This window comes from Chaetura pelagica, unplaced genomic scaffold, assembly GCF_000747805.2.
Source record: "Chaetura pelagica isolate M959 unplaced genomic scaffold, ChaPel_1.0 scaffold325, whole genome shotgun sequence".
Taxonomy (NCBI): Eukaryota; Metazoa; Chordata; class Aves; order Apodiformes; family Apodidae; genus Chaetura; species Chaetura pelagica.
Window position 1 is genome coordinate 2,359 of NW_009953307.1, and position 22,362 is coordinate 24,720.

At 49.4% G+C, this 22,362-nt stretch overlaps 2 protein-coding genes and 1 pseudogene across 2 annotated transcripts in view; 2 read left to right on the forward strand and 1 right to left on the reverse strand.

Annotated features, from left to right (window-relative positions):
- Positions 1 to 489: 489 nt before the first annotated feature.
- Positions 490 to 2,666, forward strand: LOC104389105 (acrosin-like). The gene is made up of 5 exons (XM_009998060.1): positions 490 to 560; positions 843 to 1,040; positions 1,371 to 1,636; positions 1,916 to 2,061; positions 2,478 to 2,666. The coding sequence occupies exons 1-5, from the start codon at positions 490 to 492 to the stop codon at positions 2,664 to 2,666; spliced, it is 870 nt and encodes a 289-aa protein (XP_009996362.1).
- Positions 2,667 to 14,631: 11,965 nt separating this feature from the next.
- LOC104389106 lies at positions 14,632 to 16,919 on the reverse strand (annotated as a pseudogene).
- A 424-nt stretch (positions 16,920 to 17,343) lies between these two features.
- Positions 17,344 to 22,362, forward strand: part of SBDS (Shwachman-Bodian-Diamond syndrome) — a 10,981-nt gene continuing 5,962 nt past the window's right edge. The window contains exon 1 of the mRNA XM_009998061.1: positions 17,344 to 17,366. Coding sequence (XP_009996363.1) covers positions 17,344 to 17,366 — 23 coding nt within the window. The remainder of the gene's footprint in view (positions 17,367 to 22,362) is intronic.

The window sequence follows — 22,362 nt, forward strand, 5'->3', positions numbered from 1 at the left end:
CCATCTCTCTTGTCCTGATGACCAACCCAGGCTTTTTTCCCCTCCATCTCTGTCCTGCTCCCTGTCTCTTATTTTTTCTGTCTGTCCCTTTGTCCTTCTTCCCTATCCCATTTTTCTCTCTAGCTGGAGCCAGGTTGGCCCTTCACCACCTGACATGCACACTGCCTGTTGCAGTTCCCTCATGTTTATTTGGAAGGACCTGGTGGCTGCAGAGAGCAGGGGATGGAGAACTTCCCTGAGGAGCTTTGATGCCACTGGTGTTTGTTCCTGCTGGCTGTCAGGGGTTTTGTCAGGATGGGCCTGCTCCCAGCTTCCCCCTCCTTCCAGATGGAGCTGGGAACCCCTTGTATGTTCCATGTGTGGATGGAATGCCAGTGCCCAGCACCCTGTGACATCAGCCCCAGGCCAAGTGCACAGTGAGCTGCCCAAGCTGCTGCTTTGCTGGCACTAGTCCTCAGGTCGTGCCACTGCCACGTGCCTGTGGCAGACATGGCTTTGCTCCTGCTCCTCATCCTGCTGGCCCTGGGCTGGCCTGTGCATGGCACGTGGAACAACTGTGGGTGAGTGCCCAGGGCTCTGGGGGGGAGCTTGCGCAGCCCTCATGGGGGTTAGTGGAGGGTGCCCACTTGTCAAAAGTGGCCACAGCTTCCCAAAGCCTCAGGGCCTGCCAGCACCCGGCTGGTGCACAACTGGTCCAGGGGCTAAAGCAGACACAGGCAGGACAGAAGCACAGCCTGTGGGGTCCCTGGCCCCACTGTGCATGAGCACCTTGTCGGCAGGGAAGAGGGCTGACCTTCAGCAGCAGCCCATGGAGCAGGACGCTGATGAGCTTCTGGTTACAGGACCTGTGGGCTCCGGCCCTTGGCTTCTTTCTACGGCAAGCGGCGCGTCGTGGGTGGCACCAATGCACGGCCGGGGGCCTGGCCCTGGATTGTCAGCATCCAGGATTCCTGGACAGTAGGCTCACAGCACATATGTGGAGGGTCTCTCATCACCCCACAGTGGGTCGTCACAGCAGCCCACTGCTTCATCAATGCCAGGTAGGGAGGACCAGGAAGGAGGATGTCCCCCCAGCACAAGCAGGTGCCCCGTCCACAGCACCACGTCCTCCTCCCATCCCATCTCCTTGCAGCATGGCCAGTGCCTGGGCCCTCTGAGCCCAGCTGGGAGCCTGCTCAGGAGAGGGCTGGGCTGGTGCCCCTGCCTCCTGGCAGCCTCCAGCCTCACGTTCCTGGAGCCGCAGGCCTGGCCAGCCGCCCTCTCGGCAGTGCTGCTTCACTCTCCCCTGTGGGAGGCAGAAGGCAGGAGTCGCTGGGCTGCTGCAGCTCAGGGCTCCTCTTCCCCTGACCCTCTCTCCATTTGCCCTCCAGCTACATCTCCACATGGCGCGTGGTGATCGGGGCCAACCGCTTGTCTCAGCTGGGCCCCGAGGCCCAAGTGCGCAACATCAGGCGGCTCCTGGTCCATGAGCTGTATAATAACCTCACACATAGGAACGACATCGCCGTGCTGGAGCTGGACCAGCCCATCCAGTGCAGCTCCTACATACAGCTGGCCTGTGTGCCTGACATCTCACTGAGAGTGGAAGAGCTGAAAACCTGCTACATCAGTGGCTGGGGTGCCACTACTGCCAGATGTAAGTTCCCAAAAAGTCCTTGTGTCTTGAGTGCCAGCTGGGCACACTGGGGAGCCAGGCTGGGCTTGCTGAAAGCAGGGGCCAAAGTCAGGGGTCAGACTGTGGGGATGTGTGCCCAGAGAGAGGTGGGCCTGACCCATTGTGCAGAACAAGACAGAAGGGGAGCACCAGCAGATGCCTTCAAGAGGCAAAGCCAAGCCCCAGGGAAGGGTTTTGCCCAGACAGGGGTGGTGTATTGGCAGCAACCTGCAGGGTGCTAATTCCTTTCTGTGCTCACAGCTGGAGATGAGAGTGATGTCCTGCAGGAGGCCAGGGTGCACCTCATTGATGTCAGCCTCTGTAACAGCAGCTGGTGGTACAGAGGGGAAATCCACCACCACAACCTGTGTGCTGGCTACGAACAGGGTGTCATCGACACCTGCCAGGTAGGAGGGTGCTACAAGTGGCCCCCAGCAGCACAGGCAGCCTTGGCACAGCCCCCTTGTCAGGCTTTGCCTGACAAGTCACCCTCTCCTGGGTCCCCACCACTGCTGGGACTCGCCTCCCCTTCCCCAACCACAGCTCAGTGCCCCCTCCTCCCAGAGGCCCAGCAGGCCCAGCCAGCACTCTTGGCAGCCTGTGGGTACAGATCCCAATCCTGGAACCTCCATCTTCCACAGCTCCAGGAGCTCTGTGCAGGACAGAGAGCCCCACAACTCCCTCCCAGACACGGTTCTGTCATCTCCAGCCCCTGAGCAGAGCCTCTCTGTGCAGCCAGCACAGCTCAAGCAGGTGCTGCAAGGAGGACCCCCCATAGTGTTGGCAGGGGCCACCCAACACCACCTTCACTCCTCTGCTGCAGGGTGACAGTGGTGGCCCTCTGGTCTGCAAAGATAACTATGGTGACTACTTCTGGCTGGTTGGATTGACCAGCTGGGGGAGAGGATGTGCAAGAGCAAGACAGCCTGGGGTTTACACCTCCACACAGCACTTCTACAACTGGATCCTGGTGCAGCTGGGACTCCGTGCAGCAGGGAGGGCTGCTGAATGAAGAGTATCCAGTGTAAGCTGCTCTGTTCCATGGCAATTTCCTTCTTGGGCAATGCCTGCTAATCCGAAGGCAGCTTTGGTGTCAAAGGCCTGCTCTGTCCTGTCCACGCTCCCATGAATGCACTCAAATGCGTGAGTTGACTTAGTTCTTGAAGTAAAGGTGCCAGTTTTCACAGCTAACCCTGCTGCAGTCCAGTTCTATCTCCTGTACAAGGCAAGGACTTCCATGCTGTGCACCTGCAAAATGAGGCAGCAGGCAGACAAGGGCACACAGGGAGAGTCAGTCAAAAGGGCTGAAACCTGGCTGGAGAGGAGGGTGCTCCAAGCCACCACAGGGTGAAGAAGACATGTGGAGGCTTGGAAAAGGCTGGGGGAAAATGTGACGTGCAGGGAACTGTGAGGATGCGTTAAGGCACAGGGGCTGATCACTGGGGCCTGGCGTGAGCCTCAGCTGCCTGAACAGATACTGGGACCTCCTGAGCATGAAAAGAGTTTGAGTTTGCTGAGCAGAGCAAACCCACTGAGACACTGACATGAGTTACAGTGCGATAAGGTAGAGCCATCTCTCACTGGTAGGTATGGGGAATGATACAATGAGGTGGTCACACTTCAGAGAGAAGGGAAGAAAGAGCTGGAGTGATTTTGGGGAGAGGAGTGGCAGGGGGAGGCGCAAAAAGAATGCCATGGAAGTCCAAAATGACCTAGGGAACAGCACCTGAAGCACCACATCTGTTCACCCAGGGATAGGTCCCTTGTTTGGGAGGAGACAAGCGCAGAGAAAGGGAGGAGTCAAGGAAGATGAGGGGGATGCATAAGCACGGAAAATGGAGAGATGGGGGGATCAAGGAGCCAGTGGCTCAAAAGCTGCTGGTTGATTTGCTTGTTTGCCTTGAGCCCTGCACCTAACCACCTCCATCCATCCTGGCTTCATCTGGAGAGTGATTCCAACTCCTTTTCTGTGTGGCCCCACTCTGTGCCCAGGGGGAGGCGAGTTCAGAGGCTGGGCTGCTGGCAATGCAGAGGTGACCATGGGTCCTGCGGACCGTGGTTGGAAACAGCAGCAGGACTGGCTGACAAGCAAGCTGGAAAGAGCCCCAGTCTGTGCTCACATACAGTGAGCACTGACCCAGCTTCCCAAACCCACACTCACAGCACACACCAGTGGTGCACACATCTGTAGAATGCACCTCACATCTGTTTCACTTTTCCCACCCATCAGGGACTTCCCCTCACTGCCATGACCTGTCCAACCTGATGGAGAGTCCTGAACCTGTTCCCTCAGGACCCCAGGGACTTGTCAGGTCCCATGGACTTATGTGTGTCGTGGTTCCTCAGGTGGGTTGACCTTGGCTGACCACCAGGTCCCCACCAAGCCACTTTACCAGTCCCCTTTCTCAACAGGACAGCAGGACAAAATATGATTATTTAAACTAGGGAGGTGAGGACAGGGAGATTCCTGACCAGTCACCACCAAGGGCAAAACAGACTTGACCTGGGGAAATCAATATAATTTATTGACAATTAATTGTAACAGAAGAAGTAAAACAAAACTAAAAACACCTTCTCTCCATCGTCCCTCCTTTATTCCCAGGCTCAACTTCGCTCCTGTATCTTCTGCCTCCTCCTCCTGCTGAGCAGTGCATGGGAACAGGGGGTGGGGATTGCTCTCTGTTCATCACATTTTGCTTCTGCAGTTCCTCCATACTACCCCTGCTCCAGCAAAGGGGCCCCCCAATGGGATACAGTCCTTCACAAACTTCTCCAATGTGGGTCCTTCCCACTTGCAGCAGTTCTTCAAGAACTGCTCCAGCATGGTTCCTTTCCACATTGTGCAGTCCTTCGGGAATGGACGGCTCCAGCATGGATCCCCATAGGTCCTGCCAGAAAACCTGCTCCTGCACAGGTGACATCTCCTGCCAGGAGCCTCCGCCATTCTGGACTCTCCAGGGGCTGCAGCTTCTCTCAGGACACGTCTACCTGCTGTGGCATGGGGTCCTCCATGTCCTGAAATGTGGACATCTGCTCCTCTATGGTCCTTCAGGTGGAGGACACCTGCACGCAGGGGGACCTCCTGTGACATCACGGTCTTCCCCATGGGCTGCAGGAGAATATCTCCTTTGACACATGGCGTATCTCCTTTCCCTCCCTTGACACCACTGACCTTGGTGTCAGAGACCTCCGTTTCTCACTCCTCTCCCTGCAGCTGCTGCAAAGCATTTTTTACTCCTTCTTAAATAGGTTCTTACAAGGGTGTGACTGGGCAGAGGTGGGTGTCCCTTGGAGCTGGCTATTTTTCTACAGAATCTACTAGTAAGTACCCTGTGACTATAACTCCCCCATTTTCTTTAAACTTTGTAAATTCCTTTACAAACTTTCTAGATTTCCATATTTCATTAGCTTAGGTAAAGCCCAAATTCTTATTCAGTTTCTTCAGCTTATACCATAAAAGACAATTAACAACTGTCAGGATAATCACAAACACCAATAGTATCAAAAGTGGTTGAATTAAAACGTTCAAGATTCTTTCTGCAGAGGGTTAGTATCCTGAAAAGATATCCCACCAATGATGGGCAGTTTCAGATTCATTTTGACTAGACAATCCAATAAGTTCATCTTTGGCTATTTTAACTATAGACTCAGCCAAGGTTTTATTTTGCTTCTTCAAATGTTCTTGAAGTTCTTGAGACTGGTTCAATATCTCATTTAATTTCCCCAGAGACAGGATTGCATTATGTAGGTTCAAGCTTTCATAATGCCAAAACATTGCTTCCTGTTCCTCTGTATATGCAAAAAATGATTATGTTTGTCTGTGCCAAGTCAAAACGAGTTATACTTTTAAACCCCCTTGAAACATGGTGGTCACTCCATATTCTTCAGCTACTGATTGACTGTTAGTTACTAAGCATAAATATCTATGACTAACCTCTATAAACATTTTAAACACATTAAGAGACAGGATCCTTCATCTGCAACTATTGACAGAATGTTCTAACAAGCAGGGTTCATATAATTGGGATTGTTTATCACATAAAATGCATTCCCAATATCCTTCCCTTGAAATTCTAGTAACCAATATTGTAGGTTCCCCTGACCTAAGAAAAGTGCCAGTAAAACTAAAAATTTGTACGTTACCTCAGGGTCAGTCATATTATAGAATACGATTTTTCCTGGACACCACAGGTCATAGCACTGCACAAATTGTGAATAAGCTTTTATCCAATGTTTAGGATGGACTTATTGTCCAAAAAGATTTCTCCACATGAACTCATTATTACCCATGAAGTAGGGTACAGACAGTCCAGTCCATAAATTTCATCTTTTTTTTTCCCAATTACTGGTCTCCCAAGTGAGTCTCCCTCTGCTCTCCTTGTTTATTGGAGGTGTTATTCCATTGGTTTCAAAGGAAGCACTCCTTAACATGTACCAGTGTGACACTGGTCAAGTTTGGACATAACACAAAGTTCATTCCATGCCATTCCATCAATTTACCACTTCTAGTATAGGGTTGCCATATAAAGCAGTTCTTGGAGCAATGGACAGACATCCCAGGATTGTCTTCCCAAGGCCATTTGAAACCATCAGCTGATTCATATCTCCTTCTCAAGGGCCAACTAGGAATGACTGTTCCCATAAACCCGAAATTAAGACATAGCAACATTAACATTAGTTTCACAACAGTCTTACAGATGTGGGTCCTACAGGTTTAGATTTCCATGATCTGCCATGCACCTTCTTGACTCTGGAATAGTGGATCCAGGTGTCAAGTTTTTCAAGCTTGACTGCAATGTAGGTTGTGAGTAGAATTTCAAAGGGGCCCCTCCACTTCTCTTTGAGAGGATCACCTCTGAAATGTTTTTAACATAAAAACCTGGAGATCTCTCCAGGTTTAAACAAATGCACCAGGGCATCCAAACCCCAAGCTCTGGTATACATTACCCTTCTATTTACTTGCAATTGTTTCCCTGATGCAATCAGATATTGTTGTATATTAATTCCTCCCACCTGAGTGAGATCCTGTCCTTGGTATCTAGTTTGAAATGGTCTTCCATACAAAATTTCAAAAGGACTCAGTTTTTCCTTAGTTCTTGGTTTGACTTGGAGCCTTAATAATGCAATAGGAAGGCCTTAATCCCACCTTAAATACGAGTTCTGACAAATTTTACTTAATTGTATCTTTTGTCAAATGATTCACCTTTTCCACCTTTCCACTTGCTTGCAGGTGGTAAGATGTGTGCAATTTCCAATTAACTTCTAAGAACTGACTAACCTGCAGAACTACTTATGACACATAGTGTGATCCCTTATCAGAGGAGATCACTTCTGGGACTCCAAACCTAGGAATAATTTATTTCAATACAACTTTACTGGCTTCCTTTGCTTGACTGGTGTGACATGGAAAGGCCTCAGGCCAACCTGAAAAGGTATCTACTAACACCAACAAATATCTATACTCATTTTGCAGTGGTAAGACTGAGCAGCTGGAGTGGACCTCCACCCCCTCCACCCCTTGGATCCCTTTTGGGATGCAAATGAGAGGGACTACAATGGGGTTTTGATGCCCTTTCCAGCAAGTACATGTCCTGAGGCCTGGTCTCTCACACCACCACTTGGCTCAAACACACTGCAGTCTTCCTTTGTGGTGATTTTCATATACAGAAAAAGACCAGTCCTGGATCCAGCATTTGGCCAGCCAACGGAGAGGGAGAGTTAGTGTCAGTGAGGCTCCCCAAGCCCACCATTGCAGCTCCCTCTTTTCAAGTGTGATTGACTCCTAAAAGCAGCAACATTCAGGTATGTATAGCAAGGTCCATTTTCCCAGGTAACACCTGAGGAGCTGGAAAAAGGGCTTAACATCTCTTTTCTCTGTTGCACCAATAATTGGTACAGAAAACTTAAATCTAAGGGTCCCTTGCAAAAATTTAGAACAGCGTAACTGGTTCCCCTATTTGCCAAAAATTAACCCTGTCCTTCCCCAGCTTTATTGTTCTGCTAGGGAATTTAATTCCATCCCCAGTCAGTCTGAGTCCCTGTTTCATTGTCCCTATTTATTGTCCCTATTTTGGAGATAGGATCTAATTTAGACCTAGAGATGCCCTTTCTGCCAGAGGCTGGGGACAATTCTTTTTCCAATGCTCTTCTTGCTTACAATACAGACACTGATTTAACCCAACCAGGCTTGATTTCAGCAGTGCCTTATAGACAATTATCTCACTCATCTCACTCTGCCCTGACCTCTGCATTTTGCTGGCCATGCATTCTGTTATCCAGGGCAGACCAACATGTAAACAACATGTTAAAAATTTTACAGTTACCTTCCAGGTCCAAATATATCAATTTTCTAGCAGGCTTGTATAATCTCTCTGAAGAGATTGAAAATGCTTTGTTAGACCCCTGTTTAACCTCATGCACAAGTTTGTTCAGTTTGGTTTGCAAGGTCCCATTCTGGACATCATACAAAATTAATTGTTGACATCCCTCTAGTCTGTCCATGTCCCTCCTGGAGTTAGGATTCCAGTCTGGATTCTCCCTGGGCATAAGATGATTAATGGAATCTTCTGGATATTTACATTCCACTTCTTTAGCTTTTCCAACTATTCACTTTTTCTCATTACCAAAAAGGATTTTTTAAAATGCCTGGACATTCCTGCAGGTGAGGTTATGTATTATCATGATTGTTTTGAGTAGCTCCAACACTTTCTTCAGATTGGCCCCACAAGCTGTTTCCAATTTAACTTTAAAAGTGACATGCACATCAACAAGCCATCCCTCCACCTTGACTGCTTGTCTTAATGGGGCATGAACAGCAGGACACTGCCTCCCCAGTCTTTCAGCCACCTGACTGGAATCTGTATCCTCCAAAAGCCCACTCGCCCCCTTTCACTCCCCATTGCATTGCCAGGGTGGATAGGTAGAGCGAGGGTACCACTAAGTGCATATCTATAATCTCATTCCCTTTCATCGACTTACAACAACTTTCCTTACTAAACTTACATTTTACCATCGTAAAACCATCCACACATGGCATATCATCTCATCCTCCTTCATGTTTGCGAAACCACATTGTCTGCAATATAATATTGCTATCCATGAATTATCAAACTTTTCCAGGCAAGGGGTTACTCCCAAACTTATTCCAGTTTCCAGAATACATCCTAATGGTGAGCATTTGGTAATGTCACCTCCTGCTGAAGATACATTACCCATTTTAATAACACAAATACAAGACACAAGTGAAACAAAAAGACATCAGACACAAGCTAAACAACACTTTTTAACAGTTACCAGAGACAAGTAAAACAACTAGATTTTTTTTCTCTAATACCACCTTAAGACTGTCTCCCATTTTAGTCAGATCCCAATCAATACACTGTAGTCCAACAAACCAAGTAAGTAATTCAAAAGATCAAAATTACTATAACCAGACAAATCTTAATCAAATCACAAAGACAGAACCCATAATGTGGTAACAAAAGGACAAATTCCTAGGAACCAAGTTAACAAATCAGGGGACCCCCATTCTAAACTTGAGAGCTTCTGTGATATGAGGAAGGGGGTTTGGGATACGGACATTACTCACATAAACAATTATTACAGCTACAGTTAAAAACATATCTGCATACACCACTTCTCCCATTTTCCCTCTCATCTCAAAAATAACATTAACTGCAACAAAGTATTATAATTCAAAGTTCCATTTAAAATGCCACTTCTCCCCATCTTCCAACTTATACAACGACCTCCAATGATTATAGTATTTTATCAAATTTTTCTTATCCACACTTCCATCCAGTGATCCCCCTATCTCTTACCAATGGGCTAAAATGCAACCCAAGGGACTTTTCTTTAAAACTCCTCTACTCTGCTGCTCCTCATTATAACACTTGCTTCACAGACTACATCTCAGTCACTCAAGATACCCAATTCACAAATCTTTCAACCATTCTCATAAAATAAAACAATGCAATTCCTACTAACAGTTCCAAATGGAAGATCAATGACGCCAATAATAACTCAATATCCAGATAATATTTACCAAGTTCACAACATAAAATAACATTTACCAGGTATGATTACCAGGAAATCAATGCTGAATAATAGCACAGTCACATGTAGTGAACCAAAAGCACACTCACCTGTTGTCCTGGTTTGAGCCAGGGTGAAGCCACTTTTCCTTTTACTGATTTTTTTGTCCCTTCAGTAAGCTTTTAACTAGTAGCAAAGTGTTCCAGCTTTAACTGATAACAGCTGGAATGTTTTTGTAATTCCTGGCACCCTAAGGTTACATCTTCAGTCTGCCAGCTCAGACACTACTGGGAGATCTATGACACACACCCCCCCGCCCCCTCCCCAGTAGGAGACTAAATTAGACAGACAGCAAAATTGGCCAGAGATATTCTATTCCATATATCTATGTAAGCTCAGAGATAAAAGAAGACAACTTCCTTCCTTTTTCTTCTTCCCTTCTCTGCTGTCCATGGCCAGCATCTAGGGAGGACTCCGTCCTTCCATCACCATCAACCCCCAGGCTTGAGCTCTCCTAACCCTCATCAATCTGCACTCTCTCCGGCAGCTCCAGGACTTTTTGGGACTGTTCTTAGCTAAGGAGATGCTGTGGGAGTTGCTGGGGGTGGGGGGAGTCAATAGGGGTTTTGTACATTCCTGGACATACTTGTATATAATTGTACATATTTTCTTTTATCATTAGTGTTTGATTAAAGCTGTGTAGTTTAGTTTTCAATCCAGTAAAGTCTCTCATTCTCTCTCTCCTTCCCTACCTGGGTGGATCGAGAGCATTGTCTATCCTGAGTCAAACGTTTGACACCTGTGCTGAACTAATAGCACACTCACGTGTGCCGAACCAAAAGCACACCGACGTATGCTGAACTTGTTACAAATACAAATTCAACACAATATCAATCAGTGTAGGGGTTATCAATCAAATATTCCCAAATACGCATATATCAAACAAGTGTTACACACCTATGTAAACGGCAATCAGATAAAAATGCACAATCCACCTTAACCGAATGATGGGTATGAGTCGTACCTGCACTTCTACGCCACCCTGCGGGGTTCTCACGAACTGCGACTTACGGGGCAGCCTTCAAAATGACCGGTCCCAAAACAGAAAGAATGCCTTATTCTTACCAGAGCTCCTTGTCTGCTCCTGCGAGGACCGCTCGAATCAGTGAGTCCTTCCAAAGAACTCTCTGGGGCCAGCCTATGGTGTCACAGACTCGGAGGTTCCCGCAGCTGGGCAGAGAATGTCCCATCTGGGTTGACAAAACTGATACAAAACTCAGCGCTTCCAAACCCCCTTGCTTTCTAACACTCGTCACTGAAGTAGGAGGCTGGGCTGGGCTGGGTAAGGATTCTGAGATAAAGACCCAATAACAACAAACAAGCTGCTGCTGACCAGGCATTCTTTATTGCAGCACTGGGGATTCTCCACCGTAAGTGCTCTGACAAGTTAGCAAAACACCCCAACTCATACACACCAAAAACATGCCTATTCAGTTTTATGTCAATGAGTTCCCAGAATTATTTTACATAGTCATTTTATTTCCTGGAATTGCCTAAGTTCGTAATGATGCCTGCTCAAGGGTGTCCTGTGGGAGTCTTTACTGATTCTAGTCCTTTCTTGTCTTTGTCCTGTCTCCCATCCTGGTCCTGTCTCCAGTCTCCAGCTGGTACATTGCCCGGGTGAGTCCAGAATCAACATGAATGTTGTTTGTAGGCACCACAGGTCTTAGAAGACTTGATGTTCCCACAACCTGCAGGATACTTGGCATAATTGACTGACAGTTTCACATAGCTTTAAAAGTAACTTGTTCAGCTAACTTAGTACAGCAAATTCATTATTTTAGCAAATTTTTATTAGGCTATTTTTCTGTTGAATCTACTAATGAGTATCCTGTGACTATCAACATGAGGGGGCAGAGAGCGAGGACGAGAGGGGGGCATAGGATGAGGATGTCAGAAGGTGAAATGGGGGAGTTAGAGAGCTAGGACGGAGGGAGAAGAGAGGGAGGATGAGGGGTTAGAGGGTGAGGATGGAGGGGACAGAAGGCAAGGACAGGGAAGGATGAGATAGTGAGGACAGGGGATGAGGACAGGAGTCTCAGGGCAAGGAAAAAAAAGAATTAGGGCTCTGCCTGGTTCTAGAAAAGGTGCCTTTCTGAAGAGGAACACACCTAGATATGACAAACAGCTTCTAAGCCTGAGTGTTCAAAGAGCACCAGCTAGGGGAGGTGACAAAGCAGGGCTGCTTTTCTCCTACATCCAATTCCACATTCTTGGGATCCCTGGGAAGTGCCCAACAGAGGTACAAGGAGATGTTCATCCAAGTACCCACAGGATTGGCTGTGCTGGCCACAGGCAGCTGGACAAAGGGGTGTGTCCGGCACTGCAGAAAGCCTTGAGGAAGCAGGAGCTGGGAAGGGTCTGGTGTTCTGCTCCAGCTCTGTCTGTGCTGCCAGTCCATGCAAAGCTTCTCCAGAGGAGAAAGGATCCTCTGTGGTGGAGCCATTCCCTTGGCAGCGACTGCAGGGAAATGACATTTGGGAAGAGATGAGACAAAACTGCTGCACAAAAGCAGATTGTAAAGTCGAGCTCTTTGCAAAAGCACCAGGATGAGCAGCTCTGGCCTCCAACCCAGAAACATCAGGGCAAGCCTGAAACTGCCACTGAAACGTGCTGGTCAAGAATCAGTTGTGGAAAACAGTCTGTTTCCCTGCTTGCTTTGCCCAAAGTCCAACAAACCCACACTTGGGTTTGTGTGCCTCAGGCTGCCTCCCTTTCCCTCTAGAGTCTGTAACTGGGTAATCAAGTCAGCTCTTTCCTTTTCCTGATTGCAAACTGACAAAAAGGAGAATGCACCGAGGCACAGCAAGTAGCCCTGCTGCTGTCAGATGCTTCTACCAGCAAGGTCGTATCTCCCAATCCTGCCCGTAGTGGCAGAGGAGGGACATAACCCGCCTTCCTGAGTCTAATCCAAAACCCCTGGGTGAGTCTGGCTACTCTCAGGAATGAAAAACGCAGTGCCGCCACCCCCCCCGCTCCGGAGCCTCCACCCCCAGCCATGGCTTCTGGGCACCCACAAAGCCCAGAGCTGCTGGTGGAGCCAGAAGTTGTTCCCCTAGCAGCCGTTGCTCCTCTCAAGAGCAGAGGGGGAACCTCTGGAGGACAAAGGCTGTCAGGACACACTCCAGAAAGGAGATCAGTGCCAGTCTGTCACCTGATGGCAAAGAAATAATTGTAGCTCAACCACATGGTTAAAAAATACTCCAGTCAACACCCACAGAGCATCATCACCATCAGGAAGGAGTGCTTCAGTGGGGTGGCACCTGCTGCAGAGCTTCAGGCTGCGGACCTTCCTGTCCCTGTCCCAGGACACCACCCAACAGCAGCTCCCAAGGCAGTTCCCTTTGAACAGACTGCTTGGCATCTCCTCTTCTCTGCAGAGGACCTGCTGCTAGCCTGTGGCCAGCGTTAGCCGCAGGACCCTCTGGCTCTCCAGCCCACACTTGCCCATGACTATTGCTCCCGCCCCAATAAGGTAGCCTGTTATCATTCCTTGGAGACCTAAAAAGGGGTTTGGCCTGTAAAAATGAGGGTTTGGACACTCCAGATATGGTTTGGAGCATAAAACAGACTATCTGGCTTTAAAAATGCCTCTTCGGAGGCTGAAAATGAGGCTTTGCAGATGTGGCTTTGGACTCCAAAAAGAGCACTTTACAACAGAAGCCTGAGCCTTTGTACCATAGAAATGAGGCTTTGGAACCTCTAATGGGGTTTCATAAGCCAAAAGTAAGTCTGGGGAAAAAAAAAATCATAGAATGGTTTGGGTTGGAAGTGACTTAGAAGTTCACCTAGTTCCCTCGCACGGGCAGCGACACCTCCCACTAGACCAGGCTGAACAAAGTCCTGTCCAACCTGGCCTTGAACACCTCCAGGGATGGGGCATCAATAACTTCTCTGTCAACCTGTTCCATTGTCTCACCACCCTCACACTAAAGAATTTCTTCCTAATGTCCAACCTAAATCTCCCCTCTTCCAATTTAAAATCATTGCCCCTTGTCCTCTCACTACACACCCTGATAAACCCCTCCCCAGCTTTCCTGGAGCCCCTCCAGACACTGGAATGTGCTCTAAGGTCTCCCCACAGCCTTCTCTTCTCTGGGCTGAACAACTAAAAATCTCCCAGCCTGTGCTCACAGCAGAGCTGCTCCAGGCAGCAGATCATCTCCATGGCCTCCTCTGGACTTGCTCCAAGAGCCCCATGTCTCTCCTGTGCTGAGGACTCCAGAACTGGACACAGAGAGGTGGCTCAAGTGTGGAGTAGAGGGACCCGATCACCTCCCTAGCCCTGCTGGCCACACTTCTTTTGATGCAGCCCAGGATGAGGTTGGATTTCTCCCTGTGAGTGCACATAGCCAGCTCTTATTGAGCTTTTACTCTGTCAACTCCCCCAGGTCCTTCTCCTCAAGGCTGTTCTCAATCCATTCTCTGCCCAACTTGTATTTGTGCCTGGGGTTGCCCCAACCCAGGTGCAGGACCTTGCACTTGGCCTTGCTGAACTTCATGAGGTTGGCATGGACCCACCTTTAGAGCCTGTCATGGTCCCTCTGGATGGATCCCTTCCCTCCTGGAGGGAACCACACCACACAGCTTGGTGTCACCAGAAAACTTGCTGAGGGTGCATCCATTCCACTGCCCATGTCACTAACAAAGATGTTCAACAGTCCCAGTATCGACTCCTTTTTATTTTTTTATTTTTTAGTTATTTTAAAAAAAAAATAAATTCATTCCAGAGGCTGCTCTGGAGGAAAGACCCCTTGAGAGAGGAGAAGAGAGGAGAGGGAGGGTCCTGTGGATCCTGCTGGGGACTCTCTGGGGTCTGTTGGATGGCATGGAGCCCCAAGTGGCATGGCCCTGCTCCCAACCTGGCCTGGCCCTGGGCACCATCAGGTGGGCACCACAACGAGTCTGGCAGGATCCTGCCCTATCACGCACCCCAGCACAGGGGTTGCCAGGGGACTGAAGCCCAGGTTGTCCGTGGGGATGCTGAAGGCCATCAGCTTTGCCCCCATGGTCTGCAGCAAGTCACTGTGGGCCTTGCAGACTTGGGCCAGCTTCCACTGCAGGTCCTTGATGGTGGCATTCTTGGAATTGATCATGTCTTTCAGCTCATGTGAGACCACAGAGAGGGCAGCTGGGTCGAGGTTGGAGACTGCGAGGACCTCACTGAGCTCTATCTCCTCCTTCTCCAGGATGCTGAGGGACCCCTTTTCGGTTTGTGCTCCAGGAGCAGGGTCTTGAAGCCTGTTTTCTGCTGCACCTCCTGAATGGCTTTGGTGAACTTCTGGTAGATCACACTCCTCCTGCACCTTCCTGAACCTCTGCTTCAGCACTTCATGCTCCCATTGGAGATCCTTCAGTTCTCTCAGATAGGCTTTTGTGTTCATCAGGGCCATCTTGTCCTTGTAGACCAACTTCTTCTGCAGCTCAAACAGCTGCTCCTGGGCCTGCTGCAGGGGCTCCTCCAGCTGCTTGTTATGCAGCAGCATGTCTGTCTTCTCCTTTTCCAGGTGATTCTCTCTCTTCTTTGTCTCCTCCATTTGCTCCTTCAGAGAGCTGATGAGGGACAGGTTTTTGAGGGTGATGTTGTAGTAGTTCTTCATCTCAGCGAAGGCCTTCTTGTGGTTCCTCATCAGCTCCTCCATCTGGGTGTTCTTCCTCTCCTCCAACTCATGGAGCTCCATCTTCCTCCACAGGTCAAGCTTGTCCTGCAGCACTTGCATCTCCTTGGTGTACTTGGTATCGGTCTCTCTCACTTGTCTCTTGAAGTCATTGCAGAGCCGGGCAATCTCCTCCTCTTTCAGATGCATGTTTTTCAGAGCCATCTCATTGGCCAGCTCCTGCTCCTTCAGCTCCACTTTCAAGGAGCACATGTCCTTCCATAGCCCTCTCTCCTGAGCCCAGTGATCTTTCTGGGCCCACTGCATGGACAGGCTGCCCCCTGCCTTCAGCTCCATCAGGTTCTCCAGGTGTCCATGCAACAAGTGCTTCACCTTCTGCTTGTAAATCTTGATCTCCACTTGATGCTGCTGCTCCGCCTCCTCCAACTCCCGGTCCCTGTTCTGCAGCTCAGCTCTCTTCTCCAGCTGCTGCTGGGTCACCTCCAAGAAGGTGTGGATCTTCTCACCCTCCAGCTTGAAATGGTTCCTCTCTTCTCATTCCTGCCCCAGCTCCTCCCAGGGACGCGCAACGTTCATCTCCAGCTGCTCCCTCCTCCAGGGCCACAGCACCCACCCCTGCCGGAGCTTTTCTCCCTTTCCCTCTGCCCATCTTCTGCCTGGCAGAGCTACTGTCTGCTGGCAAGGCCTCAGGGGCCTTGGGGACAGGGTCTGTATGCAGAGAAAGCTGGAGGTTGTCCCCAAAAGCCTATGGAAGGAAGGAAAAGAGGGAAAACACATCACACCGTGCTTGGTGGTGCTTCTTGGCTGACCAGCACCAGCAGCCTTGGCCAGAGGTGCCCAGTGGTGCTTGCAGCAGGGGCTGCAGCCCCTGCAGGGCAGAGGAGGCCAGAAGAGGGTCCCCAGGTGAGGGAGGAGAGCTGGGGTCATGTGCACTGTGTGTTGACCCTGCAGAGAAGCAGGACTGGCTGCTGGTCAGGGGGCTGAAACTGCTGCTGGGGCACTGGAGTGCCACCCTGGGATAGTCCCTGCTCAGGGGCAACAGGAACCCTCTTCCCCAGGGAGAGTGAGGCCAGGCCAGTCCTGCTGATTCTGGGTCCCTTGGCTCACACAAGCCTGGCGCTCATGCCACAGACAAGAGTCCCAGCACGGGGGAAGCTCATTACCTGGGTTGTGTCACTGCTGTTGAGGGAAGGAAGTGACTGGAAACTCTCCTCAGGCTCCATCTCACTTGCAGGGAGGGGAGACACAGCAGGGTGGGTAGGACACAGCACTAAGCTTTGCAAAGGGTGAAGGAGCTTTAAACTGGCAGGGCTGAGGACAAAGGCTGTGCTGGGGCTCCCCTTCCATGGGACCCCTGCAGCCAACACACCAAGGAGATGGGATCATCCAGCTGGTTGTGCTCACTGGCCTGGACCCTCCCCAGCCCCATCGATCCCTCACTCACTGAGCTGCAGCAGCTGGATGAAGGTCGCCTTGTTGGGCTCCGATGGAGAGCTGCTCTCCTGGGGAGCCTCCACCTCCTGCCAGGCCAGCCTGGAGCATCTCTTTGCCATCCTGCAAAATAGGGGAAGGGCTTGGCTGGGGGGTGAGCTGAGAGAAAGCCCTGCAAGTGGGAGGGGTTGGGCTACTGGGGAGCTGCCAGGGGGTCAGGGAAAGTTCGGGGCTGTGCTCAGCATCTCCTCGCCAGCTCCACGCTCCTACCCTGTCCCGTCACTGTCCTGCCAGACACTGCAGGGCTCAGGGCTACAGCCACTCTGGGGTGACTACGAGGTGTCCCATGGGGTTGGTCACCACGGGCCCCCTTGTGACCTGCTGCCAGGCAGGGCAGGAAGCCAGCTCACCACTGGCCCCTGGGTCCACTTGCAGTGTCCCCAGGCCCCATCTGACCTTTGAAATAAAGGAAGTTCACCCAACAGTCTAAGTACTGCTCAGTCAGTATTCACAGTGCCAGACGCACAGGGGATAGCTCCTTCAAAAATGTGCACACCTTACAGGGTAAGGTGAGAGATATATATATATACAGCTGATACTTAATTTTGTGTAATATTTCTAAGAAACTGTTTACATATTCATTAGTTTCCTGAGAAATCATTTCCATAAGTATGTGGGGGAGAGAAGATGGACTGTTTCCCACACTGCCCATTATCACATGCATGTTAAGTCCATTAGGGTCTCCTGGGGGTCATTTACTTCATCCTTGAGTCTTCCTCACAGGAAGACTTTGGCCGAGTTCTCTCCTCCTGTTTATCTCTGCTGACCCCACAGTAGAACTGGTTCCAGCAGGCATCCCTAGTTGTAGTTGAATGGCTTCTTTCTTCTTCAAGGACCCTTGTATTTCTTCCCTAAAACTACAGATAAACTCACACAAAAGGCTTTCACAACTCACTAGCAGTAGGCCCAGATGAGACATTTACACCCTACAAGCAGTTAAATATTTGAAGTCAGAGTTTGGTTAATGCTCTGTTTCACCTTCTGTCCCCTAGGGACCTTTCTGTACCCTCTGGCCTGTCAGAGAAACTGTTGGAGATGGGACCATAAAAGGAGGAAGCTAGTTGGTCTGGGGTGCAACTGGTGCAACCACCAAGGGAAAACCCACCAGGCAAAAAGTTGGCAAGTCAGGATCAGAGGGGAAAAGAGGGACTAGAAGGTGCAGCTGAGAATGAGCTGGGGATGCCTGAGGGTCCCAGCCCAGCAGCCTTGTACCTGCTCCATGCAGCCTGCAGCAGGACAACATTCCCTGGCCCTGACGGAACAATAATACACAGACATGGATGACAGGACAAAGTTTATTAAAGAACAAATTCCAACAGAGGCTCTGGAATTAAACACAGGGCACGAACTCCAGCAAAATATCAATCTGCTGGTCAGGAACAGGGAGATGGTTCGTGTGGGGTGTGCAAAATAAACGACCTGGGCAACAACCAACTGACAGGGAAGAGCTTTGTGCCTGGCACCAGGGAACATACTTTAGAGAGAGAGAACTGGAGACAGAGACAGATAGAAATGGTTATAAATAGAGCTATCAATAGATATAAATGATCCCATCCAGCTATCAATAGATATCAATAGATACAGATGTAATTAATACAATTTATGCTCAGGCTGTAAGAAAACTTTTCCCATTGGACGCTGAGCTGGGAACCAGGGATGCACCATGTCCAAAACCTTCTTTCTGAGCCTTTCCTTGGCATTTTGTTCCCAGCAGATGTTTGGGTCCAACATCAGGCTGCTCCTGTGTTGGTCACCAGGCCAGTCTTCTGCAGATGCATCAGCAGATGGGGCAGAAGCTCCACGATGGGCAGTTCCAAGCCCAGCAGAGGCTGAGGAGAAAAGAGACAAGATTCCTAGTGTTACAGGGACAGCAGACAGGGGCAAACAAGTCACTGCCAACTCATGTTGGGCACCTGGAGAGACTCCAAGCCAGAAAGGGACTGAGGAGCTCCCAAGAGAACAGACCAAGGAAAGGGCTGAGCACAAAGGAACAAACATTTCTTCCACACCAGCTGAGCAGCTCAACATGCACAGGAATGCAACGGCTTTCACAGCCTGGGTTGGGGTGGAGGGACCTTAAAGACCATCTAGAGACAACCCGCTGCATGGGCAGGGACACCTCCCACCAGCCCAGGCTGCTCCAAGCCCCATCCAACCTGCCCTTCAACACTGCCAGGGATGGGGCAGCCACAGCTTCCCTGGGCAACTTGGGCCAGGGTCTCACCACCCTCACACTAAAGAATTTCTTCCTAATATCTCATCTAAATCTCCCCTCTTTCAGTTTAAAATCATCCCAACCACCTATTTCAGAACTTCTGCAGTATCAAGAGATAAAATAAAGTAGACTGTCTGAAAAAAAGAAAGTCACATGAATTCTAATGAATAATGATTTCACATTGGTATATATCAATTAAATTTGAGAAAGCACCTATGACAGCACTACTCTCTAAGAAGACTTGCTAGCAAATTAAGAGTAAACTTTAAGCTTCCTAAGTCTCTACTCCATGCCCCACTTCAAAGAAGTAAAAAAATTTTTATTGTATATAATTTGCACTTATCTTCCATGCTGGGCAATGACTTCTAGTGAGCTAATGAGCTGATGAACTTGCAGATGTTTAGCCAGTGCACCGTTCCTAAGGCAAGCAACATACTTGAATCTCAACAGTATCTCTGATCAACTCTGCCCAACACAACAAAGAACCAGCCCCGTGGCTGCTCACTCAACTCCCCCCCTCACACACACACTGGGATGGGGAGGACAAATCCAACTAGAAGCTCATGGGTTGAGACAAAGGACAAGGAGGGTTCTTCACCTTTCAAGGTCACAGCCAAAACGTATTCAACTTGGGGAACAGTAATTTAATTTCACACTAATCAATGCCCACAGGACACAGACACACCCAGCAGGACTTACATACATTACCCCACCCCTCCCTTCTTCCTGGGCCCAAATCCCTTTGTTCCACATTTCTCTCCCTCCATCCTCCCAGCAGCACAGGGGGATAGGGCTTAGAGTCAGTTCACAGGCTGGTGGTTCCTGCTGCTTCTTCCTCCTCAGGAAGGATTCCTCACAGTCCTGCCGTTTCCCTATAGGGTCCCTCCCATGGGAGAGAGTCCTCCACGAACCTCTCCTCCATGAGTCCTTCCCACCAGATCCAGAGCTGCTCAAGCTGCCCACAGAATCACACGTGCTTCAGGAGCAGGGGGCTGGGGGAAAGCCCCGGGGGCTTCCACAGCAGCAGCATCTGATGCCACTGGCAGCAAATCTGAGTCCATTGGCCACAAAATCCAAGTCCCCCCCTCTTGGCACCTTCAGGGAATGTTCCACCACGTTCCTCCATGAGTGCAGGGGCACAACTGCCATCTCACCATGGGCTGCAGGGAAACTTCTGCTTGGCACCTTCTTCCCCTTCTTCCTCACCAACCACCGATCTGCCTCTCCAGCGTTTAACTGCTTCTTATCTCAGTTACTTTGTATGTTATAATGGCAGAGGTTCATCTATTGTCCCTCTAATGGCTCCTCGGTTGGTTTTGGAGCAGGGGGAGCTTCTCAGCTCCTTACCTGAGCCTTCCCTCGCTACCAAAAATGCCACCAAACCAGCACAATTTCAAATATGGGAGAACAAAAGTAACTTCTACCTTTGCTGTGCCAGTCTGAGACCCGTGGAAAATCTTCACCCCAGCAACACAGGTTTCCCTTGCCTGCAGGGTGGCAGAGCTATTTACTAGTTGGTCTTCTCTTCCTTCAGAAAAGAGGGATTCCCATTGGATTTTTCATCCTAGAACACCAATAGTTCATCTTCAGTCAATCCCCTCTGAAGCAACCCCATTTTCCCAAACACACTGAACACAGAGATCCTGTGACCAGACTCTCAGGCAAATGCCACAGTAGAAGCATTTTAGCTTCTTGCTCCCAGACAAACACAAGAGTAAACATTCCTCTGAACCAGGCCATGCTACAACACACCCACCTCACACATCAGGGAGAACAGGATCCAGCTCAAACTGAAAACCTCCCAGCTCCCTCCCGCAGCTGAATTTCACTCACCTGTAGGAGAGGGTTTTAACTTCCTTAACAACCTAATCCCACCCCCCTCCTTAAAACCAGCCCAACCTCATCATAAACATGCAGACACCTGAAAAGCACCAGGCACGAGCAGAGGGAGTTACTTGAAGTGACAGATCAGCCCAGCCTGACACGTTCTCTTGGGAAGACAGTGAGAAGTTCAGCTGAGACCTGCTCTTACATCAGAGAAACATCAAGTTCCCCACAAGCACAAGATCATCCAGACTGAGGATTACAACCATTAGGTAAACCAAAGGACACCAGGGATTTGCAGTGACCCCGGGGGGCTTGCAGGGAAGCAGCACATTTCACTGCACCAGCAGGGACCTTCGCCCAGCAGCTCCTCACCTCAGAGTCTGAGGCCTCTTCAGACACAAGTGCTTATGTTTCACTTCTTTTTGGTTTTGGTGGGGATGAACTGAAGGACGATCCAAACACTGATCCCAAAAGCAACAGCAGAATAGATGTAAAATCTGTGCAGCCATAAGGACACCAGGCAAGTATGGAGGAAATTCCACATATGCTTTAAGACATCTAAATCCAGAATAAAGCACAGATTTGGCAAGAGCAGATTCTTACACTAGTAATTTAGAATAAGCACACAAGAACATAACTATACAGGACCCACAGACTCATGCCCTCGGCTACTCTCAGGCTCTGCAGAAAAAGTTTCTGGCCAAAGGCAAGAAAATAGAATTGAATGTTAAGAGTCTTCACCTCCTCATAGGTGTGTAAGCTGTTTCATCTGTGTATCAGAGTCACCATTTGAGATCATCATACAAACTCTTGGGTTTTCTTAGAGCAGGTTCTGTTAAAATGAAAGGCAGAAAACACTTGTGCTGTCCAAGTGTAAAGTTGTTATAAAACATCCACTGTATCACTGGCACAGAACTGACATATGTAGCTCTCCAGAGCTAAAAACCTCTATTTCAAGGGGGAAATCCTCTCCACTGCGCTTACTGCTGAACAACTCTAGCTTGTACACATTAAACACCATACTGATTACAACAGCTTTGATGCTGAGTTTCAGGCCCAGACTGAAACCTGGACTCAACTGAAAGTCGTTTTCCAGAATTCTATCACGTGGGTGAGATTTGGTGCAGAACCAACCTGAAAATTCAGGAGATATAATGCCATAGCTGATGTGATTACCTACCTCATAAAAAACATGTAAGAGTTTACATAAGGCTTGCTTGTGACACTTACAGGCTGAGAAATGCAGCTGAGCCCCTGCTGCCGTTCTCTGCAGTCCGACTGGATCTTGGTTTTGCAGCCACCAAACGAGCACGGGAATGACGTTCCAAGAGGCTGCAAACCTTGTTTGCCTTCTTTTCCTGGGGTTGTTCCCAACAGGACAAAAGCTTCTTCCCCCCTCTCCCCCACACAAGATCAGAGCTGAAGGGGCCCTCCCCCGTGAGGCCGCTGCCCCGGGGCCTCCA

What these genes read in the sequence shown, in the direction of transcription:
- LOC104389105 (XM_009998060.1), top strand. Translation starts at nt 490, where the DNA reads ATGGCTTTGCTCCTGCTCCTCATCCTGCTGGCCCTGGGCTGGCCTGTG. An exon ending in GGCACGTGGAACAACTGTGG is followed by an intron (nt 561 to 842) that starts GTGAGTGCCCAG and finishes TTCTGGTTACAG; the next exon opens with GACCTGTGGGCTCCGGCCCT. An exon ending in CACTGCTTCATCAATGCCAG is followed by an intron (nt 1,041 to 1,370) that starts GTAGGGAGGACC and finishes TTTGCCCTCCAG; the next exon opens with CTACATCTCCACATGGCGCG.